This window comes from Monodelphis domestica, chromosome 4 (assembly GCF_027887165.1).
Source record: "Monodelphis domestica isolate mMonDom1 chromosome 4, mMonDom1.pri, whole genome shotgun sequence".
Taxonomy (NCBI): Eukaryota; Metazoa; Chordata; class Mammalia; order Didelphimorphia; family Didelphidae; genus Monodelphis; species Monodelphis domestica.
Genome location: NC_077230.1, coordinates 208,369,054 through 208,386,231, shown reverse-complemented (window position 1 = coordinate 208,386,231; position 17,178 = coordinate 208,369,054). Strand labels below are relative to the sequence as shown.

At 36.3% G+C, this 17,178-nt stretch overlaps 1 protein-coding gene across 4 annotated transcripts in view; it reads right to left on the bottom strand.

The window, feature by feature from the left end:
- NAB1 (NGFI-A binding protein 1) overlaps positions 1 to 17,178 on the bottom strand; it is a 70,186-nt gene that overhangs the window by 25,483 nt on the left and 27,525 nt on the right. For all 4 annotated transcript variants that reach the window (XM_056794128.1, XM_007494530.3, XM_007494529.3 and 1 more), the window contains exons 2-4: positions 15,193 to 16,027; positions 7,897 to 8,030; positions 5,127 to 5,178 (exon numbers count right to left, since the gene is read on the bottom strand). In XM_056794128.1, the coding sequence (XP_056650106.1) occupies positions 5,127 to 5,178; positions 7,897 to 8,030; positions 15,193 to 16,011 (1,005 nt within the window). In that variant the 5' untranslated portion in view covers positions 16,012 to 16,027. The remainder of the gene's footprint in view (positions 1 to 5,126; positions 5,179 to 7,896; positions 8,031 to 15,192; positions 16,028 to 17,178) is intronic.

The window sequence follows — 17,178 nt, the reverse complement described above, 5'->3', positions numbered from 1 at the left end:
AAACCCATCAAATGGGACAATTCTGTCTTAGTCTTTCTTTGGTTTGTTGACCTTCCTTTCTTATAACACCAGTTTCCAGTTTTTACCATAAGAATTCAATTAATTACAATTTAAAAACATAGAGACTCTCTTACAACACTGCTTTAGTGCACTTTCTGGTGAGAAATCTCTCTAAGAAGGTTTTTTTGGTTAGAGTATCCAATAAGTATATCCTCAGATGGCACCTAGGATTTGACCCAATTACACTGCAGAACTAAATGTGTTAAAATATTCCAAGATAAAAGTGAGAACATCAAATAAATTAAAAATAAACAAATAAAACTTTCTTTACCCTGTGTCTATATCAATAATTTCCCTAAAATTTTGTCTATACACTGTAAAGCAAGTAAGAATATTAAAGCAAGTAAGGAAGCAATGTCATATGAATACAATGCTCATATGAATTTCCAGTAGCAATGCATAAGATGATGGGAGGCAGTCTGGCATAATACAAAGAGAACTTGGTCTCAACAAAAAAAGACCTTAGTTCAAGACATAAATATCTGTATATCATTTCATCTCTTGATGCCCCAAGCAACATTCTCTAAGGCTATATACATTTCAGAAAAGGTGCCAGTTTGCACTGATATAGGAAATTCCTCTCTACGGATTCCTTAAATCAAGAAAACAAAAGAGACAGAGAGATAGAGAGCAAGAAAGCCACAAGGAGATATGATCACTGTGATATATTTTGATATGTGATATATTCATATTTAATTCCAAATATTGACTTAAATATTCCCTTATTGATGTGACTCCAAATATTCCCTTAAGCCTTTGTTTTCAACATCCATCATTTGTTAGAGAAATAATCAAGCTTTTAACAACAAATCAGCAGACAATATGGCATTATACAAAGAACACAACCATGAATGATGACAGATCCAGGTTCTAGCCCAGCTCTGCTTAATTCACTTATATCATTAATCCATCTTTCTGAATCTTCTTTTCATGCACAAAAAGAAGGGTTTGGACTAAATAAATGAACTCTAAGGTCTCTTCCATAATTTCAACTGAATCCTCATTGTTGCTTGGTAATGCTCCTATTCTATACTTATTGCTTTCTAATCTTATTGGCCATAAAGTCTTCCAAACCTATTCTTTCCTGAAGCTCTTGAGAGCAATCCCACCCTTGCACGCTTCCATGAGATAATTTAACCTCATAAATCAATTTAGCCTCTTTGGCTAAATAACAGGAGTCACCTTCATCAGCCACCCTCTTCTTTTCCTTCTCTCAGAGAAAGAGGTAATACTTCTTACTATGACTAATCTTTCTACCTAAACCTTTTGATTCCTCTAGGGCTCTGAATCAACAATCTTTCTCTCTCTCTCTCTCAATCATCTTCAATTCCTCCCTCTCCACTGGCTCCTTTCCATTTGTTTTTAAGTACAATCAGATCTCTCCAACCCTAACCTTATCACTCACTCTCTCTTTAAACCCTTTACAATTATCTTTTCTTACCTTTCCTGTAAAACTGCTCAAAAGTTGCCAACAACCACCTAATTACTAAATTAAATGGGCTTTTTTTTTTCAGGACTCTTTCACCTCAGCTGACATTGATGACAGCTGTCCCTCTGGGCTTCAGATACCCTTCCGCCATTTTTCTCCCTACTTCTCTGATCTCTTGGTCTTTTGCCCTTGATCCGCTTCAAGTCTTTCTTCCTTAGCAACCTGATTTAATCTTTCTATCTTAACTCTCATTTTTTGGCAGAGCACTCCTAAATAACCTTCTCTGCTCCTAAGCTCTCTCAGACTCCAAATCCAACTGACTTGTGGGGCCAACTCTTACCTGGATATCCTGCCATCGCCTTAAACTCAATGTATCCAAAACTGATTAATCTTTCTGCAAAAACCTGCGCTTCTTCTTGAATTCACTATTTCTGTCAGTGACACTAAATCTTGACTGTTCTCTCTAAATCTCTCATCAAGGACAAAATCCTGCCAATCTCTTGGATCACTTTTTTTTTTCCCATTTGATCTTGGATCACTTTGGCATCTTGATTCTCACTCCCACTGCCATAGTATAGTCCTTACCAACTGTCCAAACTACTTCCTTACTATGTCTTCCTTAACTTCTCACTGCCTCTATTCTCTTCTCTTCTACAAACTACCCTTTATACCAACATTGTGAACTTTAGGTTACTCCACCCTACTTAGTCTAACAAAAACAGGAATGTCTACACCTATTCTTAAGGATTAAGTATTTAGGAGGATGGCCTATGACAGACATGTACTAGCAAATGACAAATCAGAAACAACTGACAGACCCCTGGACTGTCCTAAGTCAAGCGTAAGCTATCATTGGTACATGTGAGATGCAGGAAAGTGATGTAAAAAATGTCTATATATTTCACGTCACTTCCTCTCTCCAGCCTCTTTGGGCAGCAGAGAAGTGGCTGGTGGCAGCGTGCTGAGCCTTTCAGCATCTTGGCATAGCGGCAGCTATCGTCCAGGTCAGCGGTGAGTTTTCCTTGATACCATACTGGAAGAAGTCTAGTAGCCTAGTTCAGGTGAGGAGTCTTCTCTGAGCTCTCTCGGAGTTAAGGCTGATTCTTTCCTCCTTTACCTTCCAAAAACCATCCTTGTAGAAAAAGCCTCTAATCTTCAAAGACCTCATGGCAGAGGTCTTTGAACTTCCCCTGGCACAGGCCAGGTGGGAGAAATCCTATACATTTCCCTCTCTCTTCTCCTTAATTCTTTCCCTCTGTAGTAATTAAACCACCATAAATGTCCAAGCTGGCTTGGGTATTTTATCTGGGATATTCCCTGGCCAAAATTAATTTAAATTAGGTCACAACCATAAAATTATCCTTACAATGTCAGAATGTCCTTATGAATAAACCAGGCCATGTCACTCCCGTGCTCAAAATCTTTCAATAACCATTTGCTACTCAACTTGCAAAGTTCAAACTTTTTAGCTTGATATTCAAAATCTCTATAATTTAGTCTTCCATTCTTAATATCATTCTACATTTCAGCCCAACTGGTCTACTTTTCTTATTGCATAAAGCCCAAACGTTCCTGTCTCTGAGGCTCTGTTTCAGCTATTTCCAAAGTCTATTCAATTTGATTCAGCTAATATTTATTACCCAATTACGGTATGAGGTTTCAGAGGGAAAAATAACAAAATCAAAACGATCTTTTCTTTCAAGAAGCTTATAATCGAGTGGAATGTCTAGAATGCCTTTCCTTGTACCTCTGAGCCTATGTAATTTCTACCCATCCTTGAAAGCCCATCTCAAATGCCAGCAATTTAAGGAGACCTTCCCTTTCTCAACTCTGCATTAGTAATGGACATTTCTCTGTCCTCTGCTCCAGACCTGACAAAGCATTCCTATTTGCATCCCTTTAAAGAGCTGGGGAACAGTGCCCAGTACCTGACTAGTCCTAGTCCAGCATTGCCAATCAAATACTCATCCTTAGCTGCCATGCACACTTTCTGACACCAGAGGACATTCTATGGGGAACCACCAAGCTCTCTCTGGCTCTCCTCATCCTGCACCCAAATCTTCAGCAATAAATCATTAAGTCAAACTGACATCAGCAGGGAAGACACTGGTAATACTATAGCATATATTATTTTATTACTTAGTTCCTCCTCTGTTTTCATTCCCCACCCCCCTTTCTGTCCCATCAGTCCCCTCTTTGAATTACAAGAATTCACTTTCATACAATTAATACACAAAAAATCACGAGGCTGGTGGCCCATGTGATGAGAGCTCCCTTCTAAAAAGTCCTTTTCATACTTTAGTAAATATAACCTTAGTTGAGGCTTTGTGAATGTACTTTATCTCCCTACTACACTGTAGGCTCCACAAGAGGAAGGACTATGCCTTATCTACAATTTCTATCTTACCCAGCAGCTACCACAGATCTCTGTACCCAAAAGGCAATTATGAAACATTTGTTGATTTGACCTCCAACTCTCACATTCTATCATATCTCAGCATGTTCTCCTTTATATGGGACAACACAAAAAAGACCTCAAAAAATAGCACCTTTAGCCAGGTGCTGACATCAACTTCTTTGTTGAGTGGCTTGGGTTAGTCTTAAAAGAGGCAGCTTATTCAATTCAAAATTTAAAAAAAAAAAAAAGAAAAAACAGTGATCTTGAAACCATTTATTTCTGGGGGCCCCTAAGAGAGGGAAGTACATTCCTCTCTATAAACTCCCACCTGACCACCTGCAGGACAAAAACCAGAAGTATACTCTGTTATTTCAGCTATACTCACTTCCAACCGAGTTCTTAGGCTCACATATTTGGGCCAAAGAATGTGGAATTTGTGCACTTAAACAAGGGCTGCATTTACTTATCTTTGTATTACCTATTAAACATGTACTAAGCTGGTAAACCGTGTAAATAAAATTTAGGAGGAGAGTAAAACTAAATGGCTTTTCCCCCAAGCACTTCAGAAGCATTCAATTATTTATCTAATTGCAAATCATTCTTTTTTATAAACCTCTGGAAGATGATATTTTATTAGCCTTCATTGGTAACTTTATGTATTCATAAGTTATATAATTTATTATTTAAAGTGTTCTACAATTCATTCTCTCACTAATTTACACTGTATCCTCCATAATACTTTGTTGTTTAGGCATTTATCAGTTGTGACTGATTCTTTGTGACCTCATTTGAAATTTTCTTGGCAAAGATACTAGAGTGGTTTGCCATTTCCTTCTTCAGCTCATTTTATACAGAGAAAACTAAGGCAAATTGGGTTAAGTGACTCACTCAGGATTGCACAGCTAACGTCTAAGGCAGATTTGAACTCGGGAAGAAAAGTCTTTCTCATGTTCTATCCACTGCACCACCTACCTGTCATCCATAACAATAATACTGGCCATTTCATCTCCTTGACCTTTGGTTTCATCTGTAAAAAAGAAAGTTCGGCTAAAGGTACTCCAAACTTTCTTCTAGATCTAAGATTCTTAAAAGTCAATCCTTACTGTATCTTTTTTAGGATGATATAGCTAATATACATTCTACAAACATATAAAATTCTATAACTTTTCTCATACTTTTTTACTGATATTAAAAAAATAACTTATTTTTGGCTTAAGAAAATAAAAAAAATAATAATACCTCTATTTTAATTCTCTTGGGAGATAATTCATCTCTTTCTCCACATTTAGACCTAGAAAAAATGATAAAAAGATTATAACAGTTTTCTTCTTAAATTCATCTCACTCTATAATATTTCATTAAACAGATTATACCATTGAAATTTAGACATCTAAGGTTTCTTTAAGGAGTGTACAAATGCTAAATGTTAAGACAGTAAAAAAGCATTACCTCACCATTTTCAGGTTTACATGCAGGGGGTTAATTCTAGGAAGAAATGGGTAAATCGTGACTCTCATTTTATTATACAGAGAGGAGATGATCACTACCTATTTGCAGCCCCCCCAAAGAGAATGCATTCAATGATATTTGTTGATTGGCTGATTCACATTATGAAAAGAATGAGAAATCAGACAAGGCTGTATTTCTTCCCTTTAAAAGTAGCAGAGCAAAACTAATCTGTGGTGTGACGAAAAAAACTAGCATTTTTATAAGAGTTCTGGGAACTCCACAGAAAGATAAAGCAAGATAGCCTATTTCAGGTTAAACCTTTTACTTTAACTCAGAGAACTGTAGAGAAAATGGAGTATCAGTAAATATGGTCCCTTCTGATTATCCATGTGCAAAAGGGACAGTCTGTACAAATAATCCTAAAATGTAAGATAATCTACTCCAGAAGCACAGATTCCTGCCCATTTAATCCAGGGTCCTTTTCCCTGCAGCTACCATTTAAATACCTTGGCTACTTGAGTGGAAATTGCTTTAAAAACAAACAAACAATAACATTAAAACAGGCATAGCAAGAATAGTGGTGGCAGGGAGAGATCCATGGGAGGACTCTAGCAACTTAAGAATGAGGGTCTGGTTAGGAGTACTTTGGACAAAAGGAAAGTGAACCTAGACCTTCTGAACTAGATTAGGGATCTAATGGGGATGGAAATAATAACAATGACCCCTATTTATAAAGAGATTTAAATAAAAATTTAAATAAAATTTCTTCATAGCAGTTTAATTGTTTCAGTCATATCTGCCTCTCCATGACCCAAATTAGAGTTTTCTTAGAAGAGATAATGGAATGGTTTGCCATTTCTTTCTCCAGATCATTTTACAAATGAGAAAACTGAGGTAACCAGGGTTATGTGAATTGCCCAGGGTCACACAGCTAGTAAGTGTCTAAGGCCAGATTGTTGGGAAATTGAGTCTTCCTGACTCCAGGCCCAGAAGTCTGTCTACTGAACCATCTTGAGGTTATTTAGTACAAATATTATTGTCTCTACTTTAAAAAAATGAGGAAAAAAGTTGAAGGAATTTTCTTAAAGTCACACAGTTAGTGTCAGAGCTGGGACTCAAACCCAGGAATGAAACCCCATGACTGTTTCCATTACACCATGAATTAATTACACTATTATACCTAAATATATATATTTCAAAGTGGGATATATTTACAGGTAAAATTATGAAACTACCATCCCTGAAACTTTTAATATTATAAGCTTTTTCTGCCCTCTCAAAAGATCTGTCAAGTTGCTATCTTTTCCCTCAAACACAAGGCAATAAAATCTTTATAAATATCTAAATAATAAAATAAATAAATAATGGCTACATATAATCAATATCCATATCTAATCAGATAAATATCTAAATAATATTTGTTTACAAGCTCTTTGCCAACAGGCAACACATCTTCTTTTGAAACCCCATAACTATAGTTTCTTGCAGTTACTGATAAACGTTAACAAATATTATCACTATATGGAGTTGGCACTCCAGAGTAGAGAGACAAAGATTATTAAATTGCATTTTCTACCCATAAAGCTCAAAATCTGTGTCAAAGGCAGGATTTGAACCTATGTCCTTCTGGTCCTGAGGCCAGTTCTCTCCACCCATTCTGAGCTCCCTCTCTAGGGTATAAATGGAGATTTTGAACCCTAGACTTCATTCCCCAGAAGTCCTTCATATTTCCCAGAATTCCCTATAATCTCTCCTGAGTCTCCACATTGGCGAGATCACATTATTGGTATTTAACTGGCAGTAATGCCTCCCACGTTCTCTTCCTTTGCAATGCAGCAAGTATAGTGGTATGGTGGGGATGGTTGAAATGGTCACAGCCATGGGCACATGGTTTTTATTTTGTATCCTCTTTATTCCTTGATTTCTAATGATCCTTAATAAGCCTCATAAAATATAATATTTTTATTATTAGAGATATAATTTAATTTTTACACTAGCTACTTAAGAATATTAGTTAAGGGGGGCAGCTGGGTAGCTCAGTGGATTGAGAGCCAGGCCTAGAGATGGGAGGTCCTATCAAATCTGGCCTCAGACACTTCCCAGCTGTGTGACCCTGGACAAGTCACTTGACCCCCATTGCCTAGCCCTTACTGCTCTTCTGCCTTGGAGCCAATACACAGTATTGACTCCAAGACATAAGGTAAGGGTTTAAAAAAAACAAACAATATTCGTTAAATTCAATGATTATACTTGCAACAAAAGCTTCTCCTAAGGGAAAAGAATCCTTTGAGATGCTCCCAAAATTCTTTCTATTGCTAAGAATATAGTCATAATATTTTGAAGAGCAACATCCAATAACAGAATTCATGTCAGTAAAGCTTTGAAAACTCAATGTCAAGATTTATTCCCTGTGTTTACTAGAGTCATCCCTTTACTCCATCAGGATCCCTGCATAAAAGGGGAGAAGGCAGGCATGCAGCAGGGGGGTGGGGGAGGGGGGGAATTGTTCCTAAATAGCTGATTTTCGCCATTCATTTACTTCCACTGCGTTGAAGCTTACTTGGTTGTTCGGTAGGTGTACTTGTAGGTGACCTCTCGAGAAATCTGCCGAGAGAGGGCAAAGAGTTCGTCTCTTCTGGTCAGAAGGGCGTTATCTTTTACACAGAGCTGAGCGGCTGCTTCATTAACAGTCAGCTGCAAATTAAACACAAAAATGATTTTCAGACTTTTCTACTCAATCACATAAAATATTTCACGGAGTCAAATTTAAATGGCATTTCACTTAAAAATCATGGCGGTTATCTTCAGTAGGGTTTTCTATACAATTATAAATATATGTATACTTACTTCCAGTGTGTTCATTATTAAGAAAATAGTCAGGTCATAAATTTAGAGGTGGAAGGGACCTCACCTTAGAGGCCATACAGTCCAGCCCTCTCACTTGACATGAGAAAACTGAGGCCCAAAGAATATAAAACAGGCAGATTAAGACCACATTCAAAATAAAGAAGAGAAGTAGAATTTGAACTGGGGTCCTCTGACTATAGTTCTGGTGTTCTGTGGAAAGAAGATAAAAGAAAACTCCTTCTCACTCCAATATTTCTAAAGATTTATTTAGACAAAAGCAACCAGAGTGTCCCCACTGAAATTAACTCACCACTTTCACTTCTACTAACCCTCATTCACCACCCTCATTCATAAAAGAGGGAGATCCTCCCCCCAGGTATGGAATTGGTCCTTATATAGACCAATCACACCAGAAAGTAGGAAGTATGTGGCCCCTCCCTAGAACAGGATTGGTCCAATTCAAGACCAATCCCATGCCAGGAAGTAGGAGGGACCTCTGAAACACTGGGGATGTAGTCCCCTCCCCCATTTTTAAACTCACAGTTCTTTTCATCATACCAAGTTTTTAGTCCTGCCATACTTTCCAATTTATATTCTTAGCATTTTTCTCAAATGAACCAAACAAAATCATAATCACAACTTAATTACTTTATTTTGGGGAAAGAGTCATAAAGATAACAAGAACATGGACAAAAAGTAAATGGACTTTGATTTCCTTATCTCTAAAAGGAAAGTTAAATTAAATGGATCTCCAGGTGATAATACATATATAGCTCAATGGAATTGCTTATTGGCTCTGGAAGGGGAGGAGGAAAAAAAAGCATGAATCATGTAACAAGAAAAAAATATTTTTAAAAAAGAATTCTGCAGGAAAAATATTAATAATAAAGAATAGATAATAAATAAATAAATAAATGGATCCCCTGGGAGACTTTTAGCACAAAACATCACTGATCTTGTAAATTATTTTTGCTATCTCAAAAGTATGATAAGTTGGTCACCAGACTTCATTATAAAAATCTGTGTCTAAATGATATTCCAGGCCAGAAACATACAGATGGTTTTTATTGAAATGTTGCTAGGTAAGTCAATAAAAATAGGGACTGGTAATATATAGTATTTGTAAAGCACTCAGCATATACTCAATAGGCAACAGTTTATCAGAGCAAGGTTGGATAGGTCTTTTAATCAGAATCCCACAGAGATCTCCCAGTTCTTTAAACAGTTTTGTTCTAAGCCAAGAAATCTCCACATTGACTTTTGTGGTTATAAAGAGCCAAATTCTGCTACCTTGGGACCAAATGCTATATGTCATAAATGTAGGTGGGAAAATTTTCTTTCAAATCTATCCCTTCCCCCAAAAGAACACTAATGGAAGATGTATTTTTGTTGGGTATTGCAATTATACCTCTGGACCTGAAGCAAAAGATTAATTTTTTAAAGTATTTCCTAAATAAGTTAACAGCTTCAAGTGGGCTATATCCCAGTAACCACTAACCTTTTCAGGATCCAATTTTATATCTTATTTAGTTATTCTTTATGTGAGCTCAAAAGTCTAAATTACTATGATAAAGTTTGACTGATCAATTAAAATTCTGAAGAACTCAGAAGAAACTAGCTTGCTATAGAGCCACAGAAAAATAACTTTATTTATAAACAGAAAATAATATGTGTCTATCATCACATTGCAAGTCAAAAACCAAACAAAGAAAAGCATGCCACGGATTCTCTGATTCTGAATTAGGCTCCAAATGCCCAAAAATGTTTTATTAAATTCTTAATAAATTCAAGTACCATCTATGGGGAAAGACTATTATTGCTAGTCCTCTGAACACAGATCTGAAGGCTTTTTAATGAGTGAATTCTAGATAATCTACAATGACCAAAAAAAAAAATTGTATCATAAATCCAGAGCTAGAAAGCCCTAGAGTGTCAGTCCTGAAGTCATTCAGCAGACCAAACCTTTTCATTTTATGGATGAGGACAGAGTGTTTAAGGTCACAAAAACAACACAACTGGAATTGGAATTCAGATCTTCTGACACCAATGCAGCTTTTCCACTCTATCTGAATTCCCCATTCATGCCCCAAAATACCAAAAAGAAATCAAGGCAATAAATCCCAACAGAGGTGCACTCATTTTGAATTTGTTGTTGTTCAGTCATTTTCAGTCATATCCAACTCTCTGTGACCCCATTTGGGATTTTCTTGGCAAAGATATTAGAGTGGTTTGCCGTTTCTTTCTCCAGTTCATTTTATAGTTGAAGAAACTGAGGCAAACAGAGTGAAGTAATTCGCACAGGATCATGTGGCTAGCAAGTTTCTGAGGCCAGATTTGAACTCAGGAAGAATAAGTTTTCCTGACTCCAGACCTGGCACTCTATGCAATGTACCACCTAGCTGCGCTTGCAGAGAGAGAACTGTAATCCACAGATAGAGTTTTCCCATCTGGGAGCTCTCTTTACAAGAGAACTCATAAGTCCAGTCCTCTCTAATTTCCTAATTTCCAAAGCATTCAAATTCTATTTTTATAATTAAGAACAAAAATTTTTCTAATCCATATTCAATCCCATTCCTCTCCTTTCTTCTCTTTTCTGGACTTTATCAACCAAAATATAAAACAAAATTTCTTAATCCATGCTGAATCCCATTCCTCTCCTTTTTTCTCTTTATTGGATTTAATTGTATTTTCTTTTGGGACTTTATTGACCAAAATATCAATATTCCATCCACATATCCAGGTAAATTATTCCTGAAATCAGCTTTCTCTTTCCTCATTAATCTTAAAGCTGAGCTAAATCAAACATCTTTATCATCAAAAACCATGGATATATCTAAGAAAATTTCATGATGGGTAGAGAAAATCATAACATTTAAGATTTGTAGCATCGATGATCATTTGGTATTCATCTGTACTCACATGCTCTTGCCACATCAAGACATGGCCTACAGGTGGATCCTCATCTGAATCTCAAAATGACAATAGCAATAACCACAAATATTTCAAGAACTTGGGCTTTAGAGTATTTGAATGTTATATTAATATTTGTTTTACATGTTAATGTTTTTCCCTCATTAGATTATAAATTCCCTCAGGGCAGGGACTATGTCTTAGTATTTTTTTTTGCTTTGCATATTGCAAACCTCAGCAAATCTTTGTTAAATAAAAAATAAAAGCTGATATGAATCAAAGAAGTCTTTTTTGTTAGCCTCTCCAACTTTTCATTAAATATTTTGATCCAAGAATGCCATTTGAAATCATATAAAGGAGGGAAAAAAAAGGAAGATAGTCATCAGTAGTGATGATTAGCATCCAATGTCTCTTCTGTGATTCCTGGTAAGTCACTTAACCCTGCTTGCCTCAGTTTCTTCATCTGTAAAATGAGCTGTAGAAGGAAATGGCAAAGCCCTCCAGTATCTTTGCCAAGAAAATCCCAAATGGTTTTCCAACAAAGAGTTGGAAACTACTGAAAAACAAGTGAAAAATAAATGTCTCTTCTAATTTGCTAACTTTGAAAATTCTCTTTGGCTCTAGCAGAAAACTGAGAATAACATGTCTCTGATAATTTATGAGATCAAAAGGTTAAAAACTATCATTGGTACTTTAGCTAAAAGGTTTTATAATCATAATTTGTTCTATAATTATTTATTTTGTTTTCTATATGCCATAAAATCTTATTTCCTGTGTGCATAGGCAAGAATCAATTGATGAGGCAAAAGTTATTCCAAACCTTAAAGACATAGTATAGGGAACAAAGGGATTTTCATGCAGCCTGTTATATCGCTGTTTTGAAAGTCAAAAATGGCATTCGGAAGAGTTTACATTCAGAAATCTCTCAGAAATACTTCCATCTGGAAGTTATTCCTCACTCAAGTTTTCCTTGTTTAAAAGGTCAACGTATAATATTCTTGGTCATTAGTCTTAAAATGTAATTATTTTGAAATATAAGGCCAACAACTTTTCACTGCTAAACACAGAAATAGAGAACTAAGCAAATTGTTATTTTTTCTTTAACTCAGGAGATGTAGACTCTAAATAATCACCCTAGTACAAATATCAATAATATGGAAATTGGTCTTGATCAATGACACATGTAAAACCCAGTGGAATTGCAAGTTGGCTACAGGGGAGGGGAGAAGATGGGGAGGAAAATAACATGAATCATGTAACCATGGAAAAATATTCTAAATTAATTAATTAAATAAACTTAATTTAAAAATAAATAAATAAAAATAAAATAATTAACCCAGGATGTACTTATCTCTGACTATCAAGTAGCTCTGATTAACAGCTAAAGAAATTTTAGAAGCAATAAATTTTAAAAATTGGTAATTAGTAGCTCAGTGACTTCATGGTTTCAGTATTACAGGACGATACTTATGAATACAAGTTAAAACCACTCAGAAATAGGAGTTTGAATTTACAGATCTGAGTAAAATCTTGTCCAGTCTTTTAACCATGGAGCTTGAGAACATCCTTATTTTGATAAGCCCCGGAAAAAGACTGGAGCTGCTTAGACAACAGTTTCCCTATGGATCTACTCACTAGCTTGGAAAATCCCCCTTTCAGTTTTCAATCCAATCCTTCTTGATTTTTAAACTAAGAGGTAGAGTGGATTTACAAAACGAATTCATTCCCACTCAGTACTCTCTGACATTTCCCAAAATATAGTCCTTTCCTCTTGACTTCGTGTTCCATTTACATTATAAAAATAGATTTAAACAGGACCAAAACACAACAAAATTTAGATCTTACTGAAAACACAGTTGTCTTTTGTTAAAAGTATACCTGTTCTTAAGAAGATTTCATACCATATTTAAAAGTATTAAAGGAAGTATGCATCCCATATCTGCTCAGAATCACCAAGAGTTCTTTCTCATCCTTAGGCTGTTAAGTCCTTTCCAAAAGAGTTCACAGTATAGATGGATGGCTTTCTTTCCCCAAAGAAGTTGTTTGCCATTTCACTGTAACTCACTTTCTACTAGTATCCAAGAACTTAACACTAATTACAAATCTAAAAGTTCAGAAGACTAAATTGTTTGGCACTAAGTTTTGTTATAAACTTTTAAAAAATCAATTCAAATATGTGTTGAGTTCATATTTGTGTCTTACTCCTTAAAAAGAGAAATGGAATGATCCTATAATTTTTTTTTCTTAATGAAGCAAAAATTTCTGAAAAAACACATATAAATGCAAGCCAGAAAAATCTGACTGGTACTCTTTGTATTTAATCAGAATAATTTTGGATATAAAGAATTACAAGGCTATAAAGCTAAGAAGTTTTATGCCAAAGTCAACCTAAAACCATTTTTAAAAAACCCACTGAAATCTTTGAAACAGAGATCTAATGTGAATTTTTTTGTCAGTTCAGTTAATGTTCTATTTATTTTCCCATCATTTTTTTTTCATTTAGAATTATGTATCTATCCAATTATAAATATAACAGTTCTAGGTTTTCAAGAGCCCTTGAGTTCTGAGATTTCTCTTAAAGTATCTTAGAACTATACCTCAAAAGCTGTCATCTTTGCATCCAATACAAATAATGAAAGTGTGTTAAATACTTTAATATACTATATAGCTTTTATATTCTGCCAGATCATTACCCTAAAGATAGTAATTAATGCCAATAAAAATAAGTAACATTTTTTTTTATTTAGCACTTTCTATGTACCAGAAACTATGTTAAACGCTTAACAATTATTATATCATTTGATCCTGGAAGGCAGGTACTATTATTAGCCTCATTTTACATATAAGAAAACTGAGGCAAGTAGAGGTTAAATATCTTACTCGGGGTTACACTGCTAGAGAATGTTTGAGGCCACATTTGAATTCTGGTCTCCCTCACTCCAGGCCTATCACTCTATCCCCTGTAGCACCTAGTTCCCTCTATCATTAAAAGTCTAAACTTTTTTTTTAAATCCTTATTTCTATAACTTAGAATCAATATTTTGTATTGGTTCCAATATAGAAGGGCAGTAAGGGCCAGGGATTGAGGGTTAAGAACTGTCTAGGGTCATACTTGAACCCAGGATTTCCCATCTCAGGGCCTGGCTCTCAAACCATTGAGCAATCTAGCTTCCCCTAAAAATTCCAAACTTTTTTTTATGGTCATACAAAGCACAAAAGTCTAAACTTCTCAGAGCACATTCTTTGAGAGCATTTCCAACATCATAAATTGGAATATTCAATATATATAATATGTAATATATATAAATAAATAAATATATTTTTCTCTTAAAATGTTTCTAAAATTATTATTTCTAAATTGGTCCGGGCATTCTGGAAAGCACTTTGAGAGTATACCTCAAAAAGTCATTAAACTATGCATGCCCTTTCACTCAGCAATATTGTTACTATTATTATTTTTTAAACCCTTACCTTCTATCTTGGAATCAATATTCTATTGGTTCCAAGGCAGAAGAGTGTTAAGGGCTAAGGCAATGATGGCAAACCTTTTAGAGATGGAGTGCCATGCCCCACCTCCCTTATCCCACACAGGGGAAGAAGCACTCCCATTGGGTTGCTGTGCAGAGGGGCAGGTGAAGTGAGGGATGTCCTCATCAAGTATTGGGGGGGGAATGGTCTGAGTCCTCCTCTCCCCTCTAGCTCTGCCACCTGTGAGCTGCCCTCCTTCCCCTGTGTTGGCTGCTGAGCAGATGGGCAGAGAATATGAAAAAATGTCATCAGGCAGGGTGGAGAAGGAGAGGGGAATTGCTCCACCTGAGTCTCTCAGTCTTTCTAGTAAGGAACTCTGGGGTGGAGATGGGGGGGAGGGGGTATACATACCCACAGAAAACACTCTGCGTGCCATCTTTGGCACCTGTGCTATAGGTTTGCCATCACTAAGCTAGGGTGACTTTGCCCAAGGTCCCACTGCTAGAATTATTGTCGCTACCATTACCTACTCTAAACTTAATACCCAGGTTTCTTGAATAGAGGACAGCAAGTAGAAAAAAAAATGAAGGAAGAAGGAAATACCCCTCATTCATTCTCCCTCTGTTTTTACCTCGTGAAGGGTGAGATGTTTGCCATCTTTCCTTTTTGAGTCAAATCTCCCATATATTGCACTATATTTCCGAATCTCCTCCTCTTTATGCGGGTCATCATCATTCATCTCAAAGATGTGACCGATCATTTTAGCCAACTTCTTGTTGGTTTTCAGTAATTCTTTCACTTCATTCAAGTCACTTTTGGGGAGCGTGGGGGCCATCCGTTCCACACACTCAGCCACGGAGAGAGCAGCGGCGGCATCCAGCGCCTCGGTGCTCTCTTTCGGGGAGGCTGGGGAGCCCAGGTCAGCTGGGGAGAGGCTGTGCTCACTCTCGGTGGTGTGATGGCCTTGCCAGAGCCTGGAGTCGCCGGCACTCTGGAGCGCCAAGGTCCCCACCACATCCGGCTTGGCCGGCCCCAGACTCTGCACGCAAGTGGTGGCCGCACACTTTGGAATCTTCAAGTGAGGCTCCCGAGCACTGCTGCTTCTCTCGTAAGAACTGCAGGACATTCCCAACCACGTGGGAGAACCCTCAGGCAATTTATAAATGGGGATGCTACTGACAGGCAAGGAAGTCAGAGGCTGGTTAAAGAGGCCAGGGTTTGTAACCCAGTCCCTCAAAGCCTTCTGTAATCTCCTGACGTGAAGAGGCTTGCTGGCCATGCCTACTAGGGCCATGATTTCCAAAAATTCCTCTTCACCGGCTTCACAGAGCTGCTGGACATCATCGCCACCTTGTTGGATGAAGGCATCAAAATAAGAAAGAAGGTTGGCTTTTTGTAATATTCGGTACAACTGCAACTCCCCCAGGGTCCTAGGTAGGGCTGATGCCATTACTGAGAAGTCCAACCTGCAAAAAGCAAAGCAGAGAAATAAATCTGATTCTGAGATGAAAGATAATGGTTAAGGAAAAAAATCTAGTATTTATTTAACCCTTTTGGTTTTCAATGAAATTTATAGACTTGGTCTCATTTGCCTTTAATCCTTCAACAAATTAGACATCAACAAAGCCGATGTCATTACTAAGAAGTCCAACTTGCAAAAAGCAGTTCTAATTTGAAGATGAGAGGTAAAGGATAAGCAAAAAACTAGTATTTATTGAGCATTTTTGGTTTTCAATAATACTCCTAGACATCTCATTTACCTCTATTCCTTCAACAAACTAGACATCAAAGATTTTAAGAATCAAATACAGTACTATCAAAAAAGAGTGGAGTTAAAAAGAATGGAGAGTAATCTAAATTTGAAAAGATTCTGAGATATTTCTATGTTTTTATGAGCGTTGGTACAAAAATATATATAAAGTTTAAAATTCAAGTTTTTAAAATGTAAAACTCAAAATTTAAATAAGTTGAGAAAAACATTATCTGATCAGAAAGTTCTCTTTTAAAAGCCTCCTTCATAAGAAACTGAAAAAAAAAATCTTTCCATTGAATTTCTTTGATAAAGTTCTCATTTCTAAAATATGTATGGAATTATTTCAAATTTATAAGAACAAGAGCCATTCCCCAAATGATAAATGGTCAAAGGATATGAATTTGCAGAGGGAGAAATCCAAATTCTCAATAGCCATATGAAAATATGTTCTAAATTACTAGTAATTAAAGAAATGCAAATTAAAGCAACTTTGAAGATCTACCTCACACCAATCATTTTGTCAAAACTGGCAAAAAAAGGAAAATGACAAATTCTGGAGGTGGTGTGTAAAAAAGCATCCCTTATGCACTGTGGGTGGAAATGTGAACTGCTCCAGCTATTCTGGAAAGCAATTTGAAACTATGCCCCCAATACCATTAAACTTTGACCTAGCAATATTGCTACTAAGTTTGTAGCCCAAAGAGATGAAAGAAAAAAAGATCCATGTGTACAAAAAATAATTATAAATAACTTTTTGTGATGGCAAATAATTAGAAACAATGGGAGTATCCATAAATTGGGGAATGGTTGAACAAATTATGATATATGAAGGAGATAGAATATTCTCGTGATGTAAGAAATAAA